This window comes from Equus quagga, chromosome 7, assembly GCF_021613505.1.
Source record: "Equus quagga isolate Etosha38 chromosome 7, UCLA_HA_Equagga_1.0, whole genome shotgun sequence".
In the NCBI taxonomy this organism is placed as follows: Eukaryota; Metazoa; Chordata; class Mammalia; order Perissodactyla; family Equidae; genus Equus; species Equus quagga.
Genome location: NC_060273.1, coordinates 73,726,444 through 73,743,898, shown reverse-complemented (window position 1 = coordinate 73,743,898; position 17,455 = coordinate 73,726,444). Strand labels below are relative to the sequence as shown.

The 17,455-nt window shown below is 41.3% G+C and overlaps 1 protein-coding gene across 1 annotated transcript; it reads right to left on the bottom strand.

Moving 5' to 3' along the window:
* Positions 1–345: 345 nt before the first annotated feature.
* PLAC8L1 (PLAC8 like 1) lies at positions 346–16,796 on the bottom strand. Its single transcript, XM_046665218.1, has 4 exons — positions 16,675–16,796; positions 12,800–12,936; positions 1,595–1,731; positions 346–486 (listed from the first exon to the last, which is right to left on the bottom strand). The coding sequence occupies exons 1-4, from the start codon at positions 16,794–16,796 to the stop codon at positions 346–348; spliced, it is 537 nt and encodes a 178-aa protein (XP_046521174.1).
* Positions 16,797–17,455: the final 659 nt, after the last annotated feature.

Sequence of the window (17,455 nt, the reverse complement as noted above, 5' to 3'; positions counted from 1 at the left end):
AAAGCCATATAACAATGCTTCCAGCTTCCCAGACATCCCTCATGAAAGGATGGCAGTAGGAAGATAGGGAAAAATGCAACCTTCCAGAATTCCAGGCAGGGTGTTGGGGGCACAAAACTCACCTCTAGCATCTGCCTTGCATGGCTGAACTGAAATAGAAAATCCAGACAAATGACAGTCTTTCTTCGCCAGGGGCGTGTGCAAAGAAAGAACACAGGTAAAGATAGCAGGGGGCAATTGTTTATTTTCATACAATTTCAGTGAAAACTTAAGAACAATCTGTCTACTAAGAGGAGTTTGAGAGAAGGGCTTGGGAGAGTGAGGAGGAGGAGTTTCCTTGCTCTGTCAAATAAAGGTGTCCTTAGTCGAAGGGGCTGCATAGATTTCGTAGAGTTGGGAGGTCCTCATTTTGAGTTCCCGGGCCACCTGACAGATGGAAAACAGCCAACAGCAGTGCACTGCCAGCCAGTCCTCGCACAGGGTGCCCTAGGGTGAGACCCGGATCTCTGTTCTGGAGCAATCACACAGGCTCGTTTTCATTACCCAGGGACCCATGCAATATTACCTGATGGCCCATCCCATCCAGTGCATCCAAGATCCACCAGCACCCCTCAGTCCATGCCCAGGGACAGAGCTCCACTGGGTTACTCAGGGATGAAGCAGCTCAATTGCCAATCAATCCTTGAAATTCAGAGACATGCCCTTAGGGCTTTTGATAAGGGCTTCATGCTTGAAATCAAATCTTTTTTTTTTCTCTTAGGACTTAATATTTATAATTATTTTATTTATTTCTTTGGAATAGGTAATAAGTGCACATGATCCAAAATTCCCACATTAAGAAGGTATAGGAAGTAAAAAATAAATCCCTTTCCATAACTGTCCCCAGCCACCCAGTTACCTACCTGGGGGCAACCATTGTTGGCAGTTTCTTATATATACTTCCAGATAAACTCCATGTCTATACAAGTATAGACATATATAGTCTTTTTATGTAAATGGTGCTTACTTCTATGCCTTGCTTTTTTTGTCACTTAAAAATACATCTTAGGAATCATTCCACGTGAATAGAGAGAGAGATTTTTTTTTTTTAACTGTCCTCATCTTAATAGGTATGACTTTCTGTCCTCAATCTCTCATTGCACCTCAGTCTCAGCTGCACTGGAAATTGACTCTATGGTTCTTTGAAGGGTCCCCAAGAAACCCCCAAAGTGAATTCTGCATATGCCACGTAGGCTACATTTTAAGTCAGACCATCCCAAGTATCTTCCAAATTTGGTGCATTCTATCTGGTGTTTTCTCTTGATGCAATAAGAGACGGAGAATCAGAAGTGGCCCATTGCCCAATAATCTGCATTATAATAGGTCCCCCCAGGAAATACCCTTCAAAATGTGGCATTTTGGTTAACATACATCCCAGTAACTAATGAAATCAGAAACTTCTTCCCTTTCCTTTCCCAAAGTCTTCCACTAGGTGTGGTGCTTTTAAGCATCCTCAACCACACCTTTTTTTTTGGAAAATTACAGGTTTGAAAGGCATCCAGGGTATCATATAGATCCAGGTTCACGGTTCACATATACGTTCAAATCCACTTACCCGTATTTTATGTCTCTCTCTGGTGCCAATTCTCAGTGCAAAGGTGGACCCAGGTAACAATGGCCAACAAAGACACTCTCCATAGCGCCTGGCGATGTCACACTCAAGACACAGTGGACAAAACAAACCACAGAAACCTGTCAATAACCACATAAAAGAAAGCTAGGGTTCTCCGATGTTCTCAGAGCAACTTTACATCTCAAGGAGCAGGTACAAACCTGCCCTATCAATTTAATGCTGCAGTGTCTCCCTACAATGGGGACTGGGAATGAATAATCAATTCTCAAAACTCAGTGTAAGAAAATTGCCATAACTGAGTACATCAAAATTGTCTCCTTTTGTTAAAAACTGGCAAAGCTGAACCTGATACAATTCTCATAGCATTCACAATGGTAATTGTTTTTCCTGTCAAGAGAAAAGCATTAAATAATTCTTTTACAGTTGAATCAAAACTGTTGCTTCTGTGATGTTCGTCTAACTAATTTCAATATTTAAAATAGACACAGTATACAACACTTTTGAATAACAGGCATCTTTTTCTATAAATGTGATTGAAAGCTCTTCTATGGTACACTGATTCTGCCTGCTGTTCTTATCAGGGCTTTATTCTATTTCTCAGGCCAGAAGGTTACTCTAATTTTTGCTAGTTTCATGGAGCCACTGACATCTGCCATTTTTAATCTGTAAACTATGAGAGGCTTGGTTCCTTGAACATCAACTGGAAACAGTTTGTCATTTATTCATTCACTCATCTTTAACTACTGATATTGTTTCCTACACATTCTGCATGAGCCACCTAACACAGAAGTTCTGTTTTAAATGTTTTGGGTCACTGACCCTTTGGAGAATGTGGTAATAGCTATGAACTTGCTCCTCAAGGGAAAAGAAAAATACATGCATGCAGAAATGCAAAAGTGTGCATCCAATTTCATGGGGTTCAAGGATCCATTGAAAACTATCAATGGACTGCAGGTCAAGAACCCCTGATGTACAGTTAAGATGTTACGTCATGTAGCGCTGCAAAAGATGACAACCTTGATGAATACCAATAATTAAGACTATGAAACAGCAAAAAAAAAAGCTAACCATAACCTTTAAAAAATGTATTCAATAAATATGTTATTCAGGCAAAATTTATATACAAGAAAATGTACAGATCGTGAATGTTCAGTTGGATGAGTTTTGACAATCACATTCACCCAAGTAACGGAACATGTTGAACTCTGCCCTCACCCCACAGAGCTCCCTGTGCCCCTTCCCAGACAATCCCAATCTCCCACCCTCACTCAGAGGCAAGCACTCTTCTGCTTTCTATTCCCATAGAAGAGTCTTACCTCTTCTTGGACTTCATATAAATGGAATCACATTTACCTTTATATCTGTCTTCTTTTGTTCAACATCCTGTTTCTTAAGATTCACCTGTTGTTATATGAATTTGGAGTTTGTTCTTTTTATTGATGAGTAGTGTTCCAATATATGACTCTTCCACAAATTGTTTATCCATCCTCCTACTGATTATTCCATTTTTTACCATTATGAATATGTACTAGGAACATTCATATACAAGTCTTTATGTGGACATATATTTTCACTTCACTTGGGTGGATACCTGGAAGTGGAATTGCTAGGTCATGGGGGTAGATTTATGTTTAACTTTACAAGAAACAAACAGTTCTCCAAAGTATTTGTAGCATTTTACACTCCCACCAACAATGCATGAGAGTTCTAGCTGTTCCACCTCCTAACTAACATTTGCTATTGCCAGTCTTTTCTTTTTTGGTGAGGAGGATTCGCCCTGAGCTAACTTCTGTGCCAATCCTCCTCTATTTTGTATGTGGGATGCCTCCATAGCATGACTGAGAAGTGGTGTAGGTCCACGCCCAGGATCCAAAGCTGTGAACCTGGGCTGCTGAAGCAGAGTGTGCAGAAATTTAACCACTCAGTCATGGGGTCGGCCCCTGCCAGTCTTTTTAATTTTAGCCATTCTAATGAGTGTGAAATGGTAGTGACCATAGCCTTTTAGTGCACCAGACACAAAGGCTCACATTCCACATCATTAGCACACTAGAAGAACCTCCTGTCAAAGGCCTGTCTTGGCTTACTCTTCTATCCCTCCCGCCCCAACAGTGAGGATTGCAAAGTCCCACTTCCAAATTCAGTGACAAGGAAGCAAAAAGCTAGGAATGCTGTTTTATCTTAGAACCTCCAAGGATGTTCCAGGACTCGGGGCTTCTTCAACTTTGCATAGGGGTTGAAGTAGCACATGCACACAGTGGGCATGACAAGGACTGGGAGGCGAGGAAAGGAGCAGCCTGTCTTCGAGGAACAGAACATCTATTTCATCCTCCAGGAGTCTTAAGATAATTGCTAAATCAGGTACTGTAGGCATCACTTGCCCCAAAGCAAACTCTGAATTCAGCCTTGAGTAAGTCTGGGATGTTTCACCCCACATTTTAAAAAAATCATTACTCCCAGTGAAATCATCAGTCCCCACCAGCACTGACAACTGGTATGAACAATCCAGAGGACAGCAAATGGCCCAGTAAACTTACATCGAGTTGAGAGTCATTATGCTGTATGCAACCTCGAATTAGGGGACTTTGAAATCAAGGCACATAAAAATCAATCAAACCTCATTTTATGCATGGATTACAAAATAGTGTAAATATCTGCAAATAAAAAATTACTCAAAAATTGCATAATTACAGAGCTGGCAAGCTAAGTGAATAATAAATTGTGTTTACGCTATTGCCTGAGCTGTGCCACTTTAACTGGCAAAGAGAAATGCCCATCCTCAGTAAGTTACTGTAAAGAAGCTGTTTGGTACATTGGAATTCTTGCACCTTACATTTATGATTCATATGCCTATTTTAAAAACACATGCTGTCATTTTTATTTTTAATCCTCCCCATCATATAACCAACCATGTTATCTAAGTGTTCGTTAGGAGGTGGTACTAGATACTGAAGGAAACACACCCAAAATTCAATTACCTTGGGAGAAAAGTTAGATATGATAAAAAGTACTATGAAAGCCAAAATTTTATTATATAATAGTTAATATTTATACAGATTTTATCATGTGCCAAGCCCTGCTAAAACTACTTTGCATTTATTAACTCATAAAATTCTCACAACAATTCTATAAAATAGGCACTCTTATTATGCCCATTTTACTGATGAGCAAACTGATAGCCAAAAGATTTAAGTAATTCACCCAAGTTCATACATTTATTAGGAAAGGGCAGAGGCCAGATTTGAACTCAAGAAGTCTGGCCCCAAAGTCTTAACTACCACACACAACACATATGTCCATATGTTCTCATTTTATGTATTTATCTAGCATGCCACAATGGTTGTGGATTTGAGTGCTCCAAAACAGCATCCTTATCATCACTAGTTTATATTTATTCCTGTGGGACAGTCTTATATCATGCAACTTCTTTAGGCAAAATGCTTTACATTTAGTGTTTCTGCTCAGTACTGAGATAGACTGCAGTGGGATACACACTGTCAGCTCTCACCTCAGGAAGAGATGCATGAGAGTGGGCTGATGGAATCCTCTGTCTTAAAGAGTCTCTGGGAGAGAATTTTGCAACATATACCACAGGCCAGGTAAGTATCCAGAATAAACAAAGAACTCCTACAAATCAATACTTAAGAAATCAAACAAAAGGGCTGGCCCCGTGGCCGAGTGGTTAAGTTCACACGCTCTGCTGGAGGCGGTCCAGTGTTTCGTTGGTTCGAATCCTGGGCGCGGACATGGCACTGCTCATCAAGCCACGCTGAGGCAGCGTCCCACATGCCACAACCAGAAGGACCCACAACGAAGAATATACAATTCTGTACCAGGGGGCTTTGGGGAGAAAAAGGAAAAAATAAAATCTTTAAAAAAAAAAAAGAAATCAAACAAAAGAATAAAATGGGCATAGGACATGAACAGGTAATCCACCAAAGAGGAAATACAAATGGCCAATAACAAACATGAAAAGTTGCTCAATGTCGTTAGTAACCAGGGAAATGCATATGAAGACAATCATAAACCACTTATTACCCATAAGAATGACAAATTTTTCTAAGTTCTTTAATATTAAATGTTGTGCGGAGCCCAAGAGAAATAGGTACTCCATACACTGATGGAGGTGGAAATTGGCACAGCCACTTTGGAAGGCAACTTGGCTGAATCTAGTAAAATTTTAAATCCTCGAGGAACCAGTAATTCCATTTATCAGTATCTACCCTAGAGTGATGCTTACACACGTGCACAGAAGCAGGTACACAGATATCCACTGAGTATTATCTGTAGCTTGAAATTTAAAACAACTTAAATGTACATTAATAGATGGAAGTATAAATAAACCGTGATGGTGTAGATCATATAGTTGACCCTCCGTATGGGTGGGTTCCCCATCCGCAAATTCAACCACCCGTGAATCAAAAGGCCTACGATAGTTGTTTCTGTATTGAACGTGTACAGAATTTTTTTCATTATTCCCTAAACAATACAGTATAACAACTATTCACATAGCATTTACATTGTATTAGGTATTCCAAGTAATCTAGAGATGATTTAAAGTATGCAGGAGGATGTGTGTAGGTTATATCCAAATACTACACCATTTTATATAAGGGACTTGAGCATCAGTGGATTTTGGTATCCGAGGCCATCCTGGAGCCAATGCCCACCTTGTGGACACGAAGGGACAACTGTACTATGGAATAAGTAAAAATGCAATGAAAGATCAATTAAGTATCAACAGATTAATCTCTAAGATCTATTTTGAGTTTAAAAAGCCAAACTGCAAAATGATATGTATAGCATAATACCATTTATGCTTTGTTTAAAGAGTTACAAAGCAATAGCATACACTACTAATGGATACATATGTAAATACGGAGAAAAAGATCTGGAAGGAAGTCCTTCAAATTGATTTAATAAAAAAGGGCGGACCCAGTTCCCTTTTCTGTAATGTTTCATTTTTTTTATGAGGTGAACATATTCATGTGTTATTTGTGAAGTAAAAAAATACATATACTGTATAAGCAAGTAAATGAATAATTATATATATATATATATATATATATATTTTTTTTTTTTTTTTCTAAGGAGCTCAGACTCAAAAGCGATTTGAGCCACAAATTCAGCCTCTTCCTCTTACACCCAGAGGCCTGGTGGTTATGTAAGCACCCACAGCCTAAATGTTCCTGGCCTGTTCTCAGAGATGGGCTCCACCCTCATGCATGGAATGTGGTTCATGATTCATCCTTCTAACTCATAGAGGAGTTGAGATAAAAAGAAGAAGCCTACACAAAATCAGAGTGTGGAGCCCCAGAGAGCAGAAAGTAGAAAAGGTGGGTGGAAATTGCAGCGAGGCACATTTCAGATCAATTATTACAAAAAGGCAGAACCATGTAACAATAAGACATGCTCAAAGAAGGAATGGGGTACACTCATACATTGTGGGCGGGAGTGTAAATTAGTACAACTTCCAAACAGCCATTTGGCAACATCTATCAAGATTTAAATGGCACATACTATTTGACCAGCAGGTTTACTCCTCAGCAATTATCCAACGGATAAACTCATACATGTGCAAAATGACATCTGTATGAGGACAGTCACGTAGCATTGGTTTGAATAGCAAAGAGTTGGAAACCACATAAAGGTCCACCAGTGGGAATTTTTCAATAAATAAATCATGATACATTCATACAATGGAATATATACAGCAATTTAAAATATTAGCTCCAGAAGTGCTGATATGGTTTGATTACCCAGACATATTGTTAAATTAAAACAAAACAAAGGTGCAGAACAGTGTGTGTTGACAGTGCTATTTGTGTAGATTATATATACACACATGCAGCAAAAATTCTGGAAGGATAGATACCAAAATATTAACAATGGTTACCTCTGGTGGCTGTGATTACAGGACACTGCTTTTTTTCTTTTATAGCCTTTCGTATTTTTCTTTTTTACAATGATATATGATACTTTTATAATAAAGAACATCAATCTATTTTAAAAGTTTCTCTATCTTTAGAAGCATGAGTCTATATCTGGACTCAGGTAAGAGCAGTTGCCTCTGGGGAGAACTGCGTGGAGGCAGAGCAAGGATGACCCGCTTTTCATACACCAAAGGGGTAGGTACTTCTGCATTTTGCATCATGTGCAAGGTAACCTATTCAAAATCTTTTGGTTTTTTTTAAAGATTTTATTTGTCCTTTTTCTCCCCAAAGCCCCCCAGTACATAGTTGTATCTTTTTAGTCTTGGGTCCTTCTAGTTGTGGCATGTGGCACGCCGCCTCAGCATGGCCCAATGAGCGGTGCCATGGCCCCACCCAGGATCCGAACCAGTGAAACTCTGGGCTGCCCAAGCACAGCGCGTCAACTTTACCACTCGGCCACGGGGCCAGCCCCCTTAAAATCTTTTTTTTTAAGCACTGAGCTGGCTCCATTGGAGGAGCCCTTCTCTCTGGAATGGTTCAGAAAGCCAAGGCAGTCAGGTCTCTGCCAGGCCTGCTGCAGAGGGGATTTAGACAGGCAGACGAGGGGCCAGACCAGCTGACCCCAACATCCCCCTCACGCTGAGGCGTTATGATTCTTTCAATGACGGGAAAGAGAGAAAGAAGCAAGTGAGAATATCGGTTCTAACTCCTTCCTTGATGTGTCTTTCAGGAAATAGTTTTAAGCACCTCCCATGGGCCAGGCACTCTGCTGGGCCCCAGAGGGGTGAGCAAGACAACAGTAGTCCCTTCTTCCAGAGAGTGCACAGTTTACCCAAAATACAGTTTTGGGGACACAAACCCCAGTCTGAGGTCCCTTCGTGCCTCCTTCCCCTTCCAGAAAACCACAGATAATCCTGGCCCACTTCATTCCACCCTCCTTGGCCATCTGATGGTTCCTAGTCCACACCACGCTCTTCACTGCCTGGTGCTTATGGTGCCCTCCAGAGGGAAGGCTGTTGGAGCGGCTGGTTCCTTCCATCTTTCAGGTATCTGCTTAAGTTGGTTCCTCGGAGAGGCCATCCTTTACCCCACTCCTGTATAATTTCCTTTCATAACACCCTGTTTATTTCCTTCATGGTACGTATCACAACTGTAATTATTTTGTTTTGTTTATTTGCTTATTGTCTATCTCCTCTAAGAAACTGTCGCTGTCTCATACACTATTACGTCTGTAACACCTATCACGTGTCTATACATAGGTAGGAATTCAGTAAGTATTGGCTGAATTACAAACCAATGTTGATTACACCTTCCACATAAACCTTGTCGGGGGCAACATCACAAACATTCTCAGAGCTGGAATACCCAGCCTTGTACCCATGATGCCCTTTAGCAGCCACTTAACTTCACCTTGGCTTCATCTTCACATCTGAGCTTCCAGTAACCACATCCTCAAAGGACACAGCTCTCATTTGCTAATCCCGGTGCAGTGTGAATTCAGATAAAAGTGCAGAGGTGGGAAGAGGGAGGCAGTTTAAAAAATATAATTACAATAAAATGAAGAAGCAAAATGTCAAAATGAAATGGAAATTATCGCTGTTCATAATCTACTCTTTGCTTAATGGATGACAAATTGTAGCGATAATTCCTAACATTTAATGGAAAACTGTCCCAGGATGGGAATCATATGTGGAACAAAATCATGGTTTTGTTCCCAAGTTGGTCACTATTTTCACAGTGATTTGCTTGAAATGAAACTTTGTGGATGAAGTAGCCTTTTCAAACAATGAAGGACACAAACCCAGGACTGAGAGTACTCAGTCCAGCAGCATCCTGGGAATTATGGTGCAGATGATGTGTATAAAGTGATATTGCCTTTAAATTTTCTTCTGAGACAATTAGCTTAGAGACACTATGAGCAGTCACAAAATGGAGGCCCATCCAGGGAACAATGAGTAGGGCACAGAACATTCGAGATCACCTTGGCCTCTCCTCCATGGATTCTGCTCAGTGTAAAGAATATTGTATTTCTCCACAGGACCTTCCTTCTCCCCTTCTCCTACAATGGGCTCTCAAATGGACAAGCAGGGGATCCTCAGGAGACCTGGTGTGATTGGTCTCCTCAACACTGATGGGGGTGGGCAGCAGAGCTAAGCAGAGAAGCAATGTTTAAGGCAGAGGGGGTGGCGAGGAGCGGTCCTTTCTTTGACCAACATTTTAAGGTGCTCTTGAGATTGGGTAGAAATCACTCTGCTGCAGCCAATCTAAGTCTCTTGACTCTACTCTTTGTTCTCAACATGCTGGAGAATAAAAATTTGTAGTAGCAGTAATAGTCATACCTAAGATTCACTAAGTGCATTTTTGTGTATTTGCTGGGATTTTCCTGGTAACAGCACCCCAATAGTAAATTTAGGAAACTATCCCTTCACTATTGTGGGCAATATTGATAGTCGGACTCTCATTCAGAATGCCCCGGTCTGCCCAAGCAATAGGCACATGACACCTAAGCTAGGCAAATTGGGCTCCATCTAGGGAAACATCAATTCTCAGACGGGAAAACAAAAGAATGTTTGGAATTGACCAGACTGTCAGTTAGCTCCTGGTAATGCATCTTGTCTCTTCTGAGCTGTTTTTAATTGATTTTTTTATTGTGGGGACTACCCCATAGGCTTCTAATGAAATCCAGTGTTTGCTTGTGCATTAGTTTCCTAGAGCTGCCATAACAAAATAGCATAAACTGGGCATCCTAAAGCAATAGAAATTATTCTCTCACTGGAGAATTCTGGAGGCTAGAAGTCTGAAATCAAGGCATTGGCAGTGTTGGTTCCTTCTGGAAGTTCTGAGGGAGAGTCTGTTCCATGCCTCTCTCCAAGCTGTTTGGTGGTTGCTGGCAATCCTTGGCGTGTAGATGTATTATTCCAATCTCCACCTCTGTCTTCACAGGGCTTTCTCTTCTACGTATTTGTGTCCAAATTTTCTCTGATAAGAACATCAGCCCTTGGACTAGGGTTCACCCGAATCTAGTATAACTTCTTTTTAATTTGACTACATTGCAAAGACCCTATTTCTAAATAAGGTCACATTCAGAGGTTCCAGGTAGACATGAATTTTGAGGGGACACTATTCAACCCAGCATGCAACCAAAAAAACTTCTGATCCACTTATGTTCCAAACAGCATTGAGGGCATTATATACATTGTTTGCTTTAATCTTAACAACAGCCCTTGAGGTGGCACCTTATCTTAATTTTAGAGCTAGAAAAGTGAAGATCCAAAGAATTTGTTCAAGATCAAGTGGCCAGTAAGAGGCAGATTTAAGATTCAGGGAGAGGTTTATGTCTGATACAAACCTGTTCTTCTAACCACTACGTTATACTCCAGGCTTTGCCCTACTCAGAATGCATTGATGGTCCCCCAAGCCCCAACTATAAGCTTTGAAAGGAAACAATCTAGTTCCCAATGTGGGGCTAGGTCTCCACATGGCTATTCTGCCTTCTCCATACCTCAGTACTGAGCAAAAACCGAGGTTAGAGAATCTGGAAGAGAACCAGGAAGAATCCTGAGAGAATCAGAGAACAGCCGCCATAATTGTCTGGTCAGAAGTCCACATGGGTGACAGTGACAGAAGAAGACTGCTGAGCTCTGGGTCAGGCAGGCACAGAGACAGGAAAGGGTAGGGTTGGGTGCTGGGCAGTCTCTGTGAGGCCAGGGCAAACAGTGAAGGCTCAACCCTGGGTGATCAGAGCACCAAAAAATGTTGTTAGAGCTTTTGCCTCAGCAAGACTCTCAGCTGAATAATGGCCTTGGATGTAACAGCTCAGAGCTCTCTGACTGATCCATCCTGTGAGACTTCAGGGCAAATTGAGATCTTCCCAGAAGCCTGCAAAGGGTGAGGAGAGCCATATTCTTCAAAAATATTAGATCCAGGGTCTGTTGGATTTTGAACTTGAGTGACCCTTATCCATCAAAGGGGCACCCCCCACCCAAGAGAGATTCTGGACTGAGTTGCTCCTCAGGGCAAGAGCATCAGGTCCTGGATGGGAATACTGAAATGTGGTTCCAGAGATGGGTCAGAATGACTTAAGGTAAAAATAGAAGCAATGTGCTTTGAACTTCAAACCCAAGGGAAAATCATGTAGCTAGAGGGCAGTGTTGTTGGTATTTCCTTATAGCTAAACCAGTATCTGAAAAGTTTTCAATCCATGAAGGGGGCTTCTTTTTGTGACTGGTGTTATTGTTATAACAGTACTACATTTCTCATAGAAATACTAGAAAGAGATAAACCAAAGGAAATAAAAATTATTCATTAGCCTACCATCTGGAGGCCCTGCTGTAAACATTTGTATTTGTATCCTTCCAGGTCCTTTTCTAAATATGGCCCCCCCAAAAGTGGTGTCTAACGTGCATAGTTTTACAATCTGCTTTTATAACTGAAAATGTATCTAAAACAAGGACTGGCCCAGTGGTGTAGTGGTTAAGTTTGCACACTCTGCTTTGGTGGCCGGGGGTGCTCAGGTTTGGATCCCGGGCACAGACCTACACACTGCTCATCAAGCCATGCTGTGGCAGTGTCCCACATGCAAAAGAGAGGAAGATTGCCGCAGATGTTAGTTTAGTGACAATCTTCCTCAAGCAAAAAGAGGAAGTTGGCAACAGATGTTAGCTCAGAGCCATTCTTCCTCATCCCAAAAAAACACAAAAAAGTATCCAAAATATCTTTTCATCCCATTAAGTGCTATTCTACAATGTGACTTTTCATGGCTGTATAATAATTCATTGTATGGATGCTCCCATTTAACGTTTAGGTTGCTCCAGATTGTTGCTGGAATAACCAATGCTGCAAAATTTAATGTCACTACTAAATCTTTACACACGATTTATTTCCTTAGACTAAACGCCTAAAAATGTAATTACTGGGTCAAAAGCTATGTAACACTCTTTTTATATGTATTGTTAAACCATCCAACAGGAAGGTTGTACCAATTTATACTCCCACCAGCAACAGAAGGAGACTATTTCACTTATCTTTGCCAACAGTGGATGGTGTCATTTAAAAAATCTTTGAAGTCATCACTAGTCTATAAAAGCATCCACATCCCTGAAAAGCAAGATTTTTCCTGCATTTGAGTCACTAGATTAGTCCAGTTATTCTGAAACCATTTAATTTCTGTTCTTCTGCTTGTTGTAGCTTTTCCACCCACTGATGTCTTGTAAAAGAAAATAATAAAGGGGAACATAAATGAAGAGGAAAAACATACAAATTTTCCTATCTCTGAAGACACTGAAGAGGCCGGTGCTCCAGTCCCCACCAGTCTGGACAACTGTTGTGATTGTGGTCCTGCCACTGGCTCCCCGGACAGGCTGCTTCACCACAGCTTGGGCTGGTGCATGGCTCCTGGAGAGTCAAGGATGGTGATTAACTTGGAAACAAAGAAGATGGTTCAGAAGGCTAACCATTAAGTCAACACAGAGTAATAAACAGGCGCTAGGGACCCAGTGATGCCAAGTGGCTCTTAAATCATAGCCCAAGCTGACCTCACCATCTCCCTCCCTCCTCCGTCCTCACACCTTCTCCTCTGATTTTTTGCCACCTCTATTAACAACATTATTCCAAATTCTGTCACTGAAACTCAATGTCCAGTCTAATTCCTCAGTGTTTCTCAGCATTTCGTAATAATTAAATTCACAAATTTGGAACTAAGAGGCCTCAGTTCAAATCCCAGCGTGCCACATCCTGGAAGTTTGACCTTGGTTAATTCACTTAACCTCTCTGCTTTCTGTTTGTTCAAATGTAAGATGAAAAACTACCTCACAGTGTTATTGTGTCGATTAAAAGACATATACTTAGTTTACTGTGCCCAGAGCTTGTGTAACAAGGTAACCCTGAGTGAGGCTATACCCTAAAGGTTTTGAACCTTTGTTGAAGAGACTAATAATGAATTGGACTGAGCTGGTACACTGAAATCTGGACTAGGCTATTGAAGTTGAACATGCAGTATCATTTAAGAAAATAATCCAGACTTCAGAATATGTCTTGATATCAAACTACTGTATGATTGTCCTAGTGGGACAATAAAGTACAACTTTGGGTTGATTTTCTCCAAAGGGAACAAATATTCCACTTAATCATTCTGAAATAGGACATATGGGCCCACAGGATGGATTTCAAAAGTGAGGTGAGGAAAAACTTCCTTCTCTTTCTGGGGCTGAAAGTCAGTTTTGCCTGAACTCCTACCATGGAGTGAGTGAGTCCCATAGTAAAGAGTAAGCTGTATCTGGCCTCATGGAAGAAGCAGGTCAAAAGTAGGGTAGAGGGGCCCTAGAATGAGTCTAAGCCTGTACATGGTACTAATTATTCTGTTTTGTGCTTCCCTTTCGGCAAGCCTCATTAAGTGTTTGCACCTGGTCACTGGTATGCTATGGAAAATTAAAGAGCCCGCCTCACATTTGAGACAAAATAAACCAGAGGCAGCAGAATTTCTTCTTGGAACAGCTATGGTTACAGTACTAGTCACCAGTGTTCAGCACCTGGGACACAGGCCCTGGAGGCCAGAGTGGAACATTCTTGAGGCAACACCTTTGGAGCATCTTGGAAACAACTAGGGAGCCCTTTGAGTACTTCTGATTTGGGGCAATAAATCTAATAGGATTTTGGGTTACCATAATATGGGGTCATTGTTCTTGTTATTAAGATCCACATCTCTTTTTCATTCCACCAATACTGCCCAAGTCCACAACTTCCCAAACCTCACAGCAAATTAGCTTGATTAAAAAAAAAATTCTCAAGCATTACTCTAGACCACCTGCACAGGTCTCTAGGGCTGAGGTAGAGCAATCAGGATTCATAACAAGGTTCCCAGGCAAATTCCATGCAGTCATTCTGATACCAGCCTGAAACCTGATACAGGTGGGTTTGGGGACCACTGATGATGACTAGAATAGCTTCTGAGTCTCACACTAGCTTGGTGGTGATTTCAATGTAATAGAGATGGCAAAGAAAATAGAATAGGAGGTAGATTGGAAGCGAAGAGGATGCTTGGAACTTGGCCCGTCCACAGTGCCAGTGAGACATCAGGAGGATGCCCAGCAAACAGCTGGAAATGCTGCACCAGAGCTTGGAATTCAAGTTGAATTTACACATCTCTTCCATCCTATTTGAGTTCTCCTCAAATCTAGCTATAAATTATGTGAGCTCACCTGTGTTTCATTCTCTCGTAAAGGCACAAGTCTCAGGTGTGAACTGATGAAATAAAAGCAGAGACTAGCCTAAAAGCTTCCTGCATCCCTCCACACAATCCAAGGTGTTTACCGTTCAATGTGATGCCCACAAGCTGGAGCTTCCATCATTATATTAAGAGCTTCCAATTATCTGAGTTTAGTAGAGGAATTTCTTAGGGCTGAGCCCTTGGATTAGATTTTCCCCTGAAATGAACCATTTATAGCTTGCAGCCCAAAACAGAATTTTCTGCTTTTATCTCAACATTATGTATATAACACCATTTATTATGGCGAGGAAGCCCATCCTCTATCTATTCCAAATTAAATAACTAGAGGATGACTTTCCCTTGGTGAGAAAAAAAAGTTGTTTGTGTGTTTGCCTAATTTTAAACTCAACAAGTACATTGTTTCTTTCCTTAATACCCTGAATCTTTGGTGATTTTTACATAAAAATGTTTGAATTGACATGCAGTGGCTAAAACATTTCAGTTCAAGATTATAGTTCATGGGTCATAATTAAAATAACAAGCATAGCTACCCTTCACTGAGGACCTTTTATGTGCCAGGCACTTAGTAGTTCCTTAAAGAACTGAGTAACTATTTGGGGGCTGCTAGAGGTATCAGACTAATGTAGCTATTGTAGCTGCCTGCACAGCTTTTAGCACTGTATATTACCCCAGGGACTCCTAGACTATCATTAAGAATAGGAATAAGTTTGGAAACAGCAGATAAAGCTGATGGACACAGAGCTTTGCTAAATCAGATCAGCTGTCCATCTGCCATCAAATTCAGCAAGTTCATCATTCAGTGGAAAGAGGACACATGTTAGATTCAGGCACACTGAAGTTCAAGTGTGGCTTGCCTGCCTTCTAGGTGTCTGACCTTGGGAAACACAACTTGTCACAGCTCTCAGCTCTGGTCTCCTCTTCCATAAAATTGGATTTAAAATATCCTACCTTTGCACTGCCATGAAGATTAAAGAAGATCACACTTAGCAAATAGTAGGCACATAGTCAGTGGCAGCTATTGTTGTTATTGTAACTTAAGGGTCCCGCACATACCCTAGGGCATTCGTACATTTTTCTGAGAAACAAAGAACAGAGGAAGGAGATCTGGGGCGGTTTCTCAGTTGTCATACATGCTACCCAAACACGGTAAAATTCAATCAGGGTGACTAACCACCCTAGTTTTCCTGGGACTAAAAGTCTTCCCACCATGGAGAACTTTCAGTGCTAAAATCAGGACAGTCCCAGGCAAACCAAGAGCGTTGGTCACCCTAACAGACAGAAGCAGAAGGAGGCTTCAGCTGGTGGGAGGCAGGAGGCTGACTCCAGTCATTCTAGTTACTGGCTCCTACTGAGTAAGAGTGTTAGGAGATGGACAAGATACACACTCTTCCCCGTTTTTGACCTCACTCTATCCTTCTCCTCTTCTAGCAGCGAAGCACATTCCTCACTGCATGTCCCCACACACCCGGCTTGAGCCTGCAGGGGGTTTCATGTCATTCTCTTCCTTAATGAAACTTGCAATACTCGAGTTCATTCTGCCTTCCACTTGGCCTGCCTTGATTATTTCAAACTCTTAACTGAAGCCAAAACCCCTGAGTTTTGATTTCAAAAGGGTAGAAATTACTGGCAGCCACCACAAATAAAGCTTCACTTGGTCAGGGTTCAACATTTTAAGTTAAGAATAAAGAGACACCCTGTTACCCAAGCCAGCCCTTCTCTTTTCACTAGCCAAGCAAGGCCAGAAGGAACTAATCAGTTGCCTTCTTTTCAAGTACACATGGGAAATGAGAGCAACCACTTTCTTCCCAAGCCAAGTTTTCTTTTCCCTGATTCTCTATAAGAAAAGACTGATTTGATATTCCAACCAAAGAGCAAAAGCTGGGAGCAAAAATCACCCTATTCCCCACCTTATGTTGGAAACAAAATGTTCATCTTCAGATGATGTGAGTGAAAGCAACAGAGGTGAGTCTATGTTGAGTAAGGAAACATCCTCAGGAAACTTAGAGAAGTAATTTCCAAAGCAATTCATAGTGAGAGGTGTTTTCTTGTCACTGGGGCTATCCTCTTCCCTTTGACACTGATTTCACTTAGGTTCAATCCAAAGTAAAACATCTCTTCTAAAGAATGTTGCCTAATATTCTGGAACCTGAGGTCATAGTAGTGTAACTGACAGACATCGTATTTCTTTAAAGATGGGTACACATCTAACTGTGGGCACGTCCATTTTACTAATCTGAAGGGAGAGACTGCTGAAGATGTAAGTTTCTTGTGTAAGTTCAGAACAAGACTTATCTTCGGTGGGAAAATGCCTTTGCTTTAGGAGATACCTTTAGTAAACATTGATCTAGCTTTTGACCTTTTCCCAGGGTACTCAAAAGGCTACAGAATTCTGCCACGCCATGTAGCTGAGAAGCAGCTGGGGCCTCTCATCATCCCCAGGACTGCTGGTCCAATTCAGCAAAATGACGAGTGCCATAACTAACCTGAGAGCAGACAGAAAGCTTTTCTAGCCCAGATATCAGTGTACTTGAAACCATCTCACGAAAGATGGTTTCCTAAAGTTTGAGCTTTCCGAGGTTGTCCCAAGCCTCTCAGTCTTTTTAGAACTTCTAGAAATCTCCTACTCTTCCATGGACTTCATTGATCATGACAGGAAAGTGGAGCTGCTTCTTTCCTACCCAGTCCGAA

Coding starts and splice junctions, on each gene's coding strand:
- PLAC8L1 (XM_046665218.1), bottom strand. CDS start 16,796: ATGAATTGCTTTGGAAATTACTTCTCTAAGTTTCCTGAGGATGTTTCC. Junction 1,732..12,799: donor CTTCAGAGATAGGAAAATTT/GTATGTTTTTCC, acceptor GGTTATTGACAG/GTTTCTGTGGTTTGTTTTGT. Junction 487..1,594: donor GAGAGAGACATAAAATACGG/GTAAGTGGATTT, acceptor GTCTCACCCTAG/GGCACCCTGTGCGAGGACTG.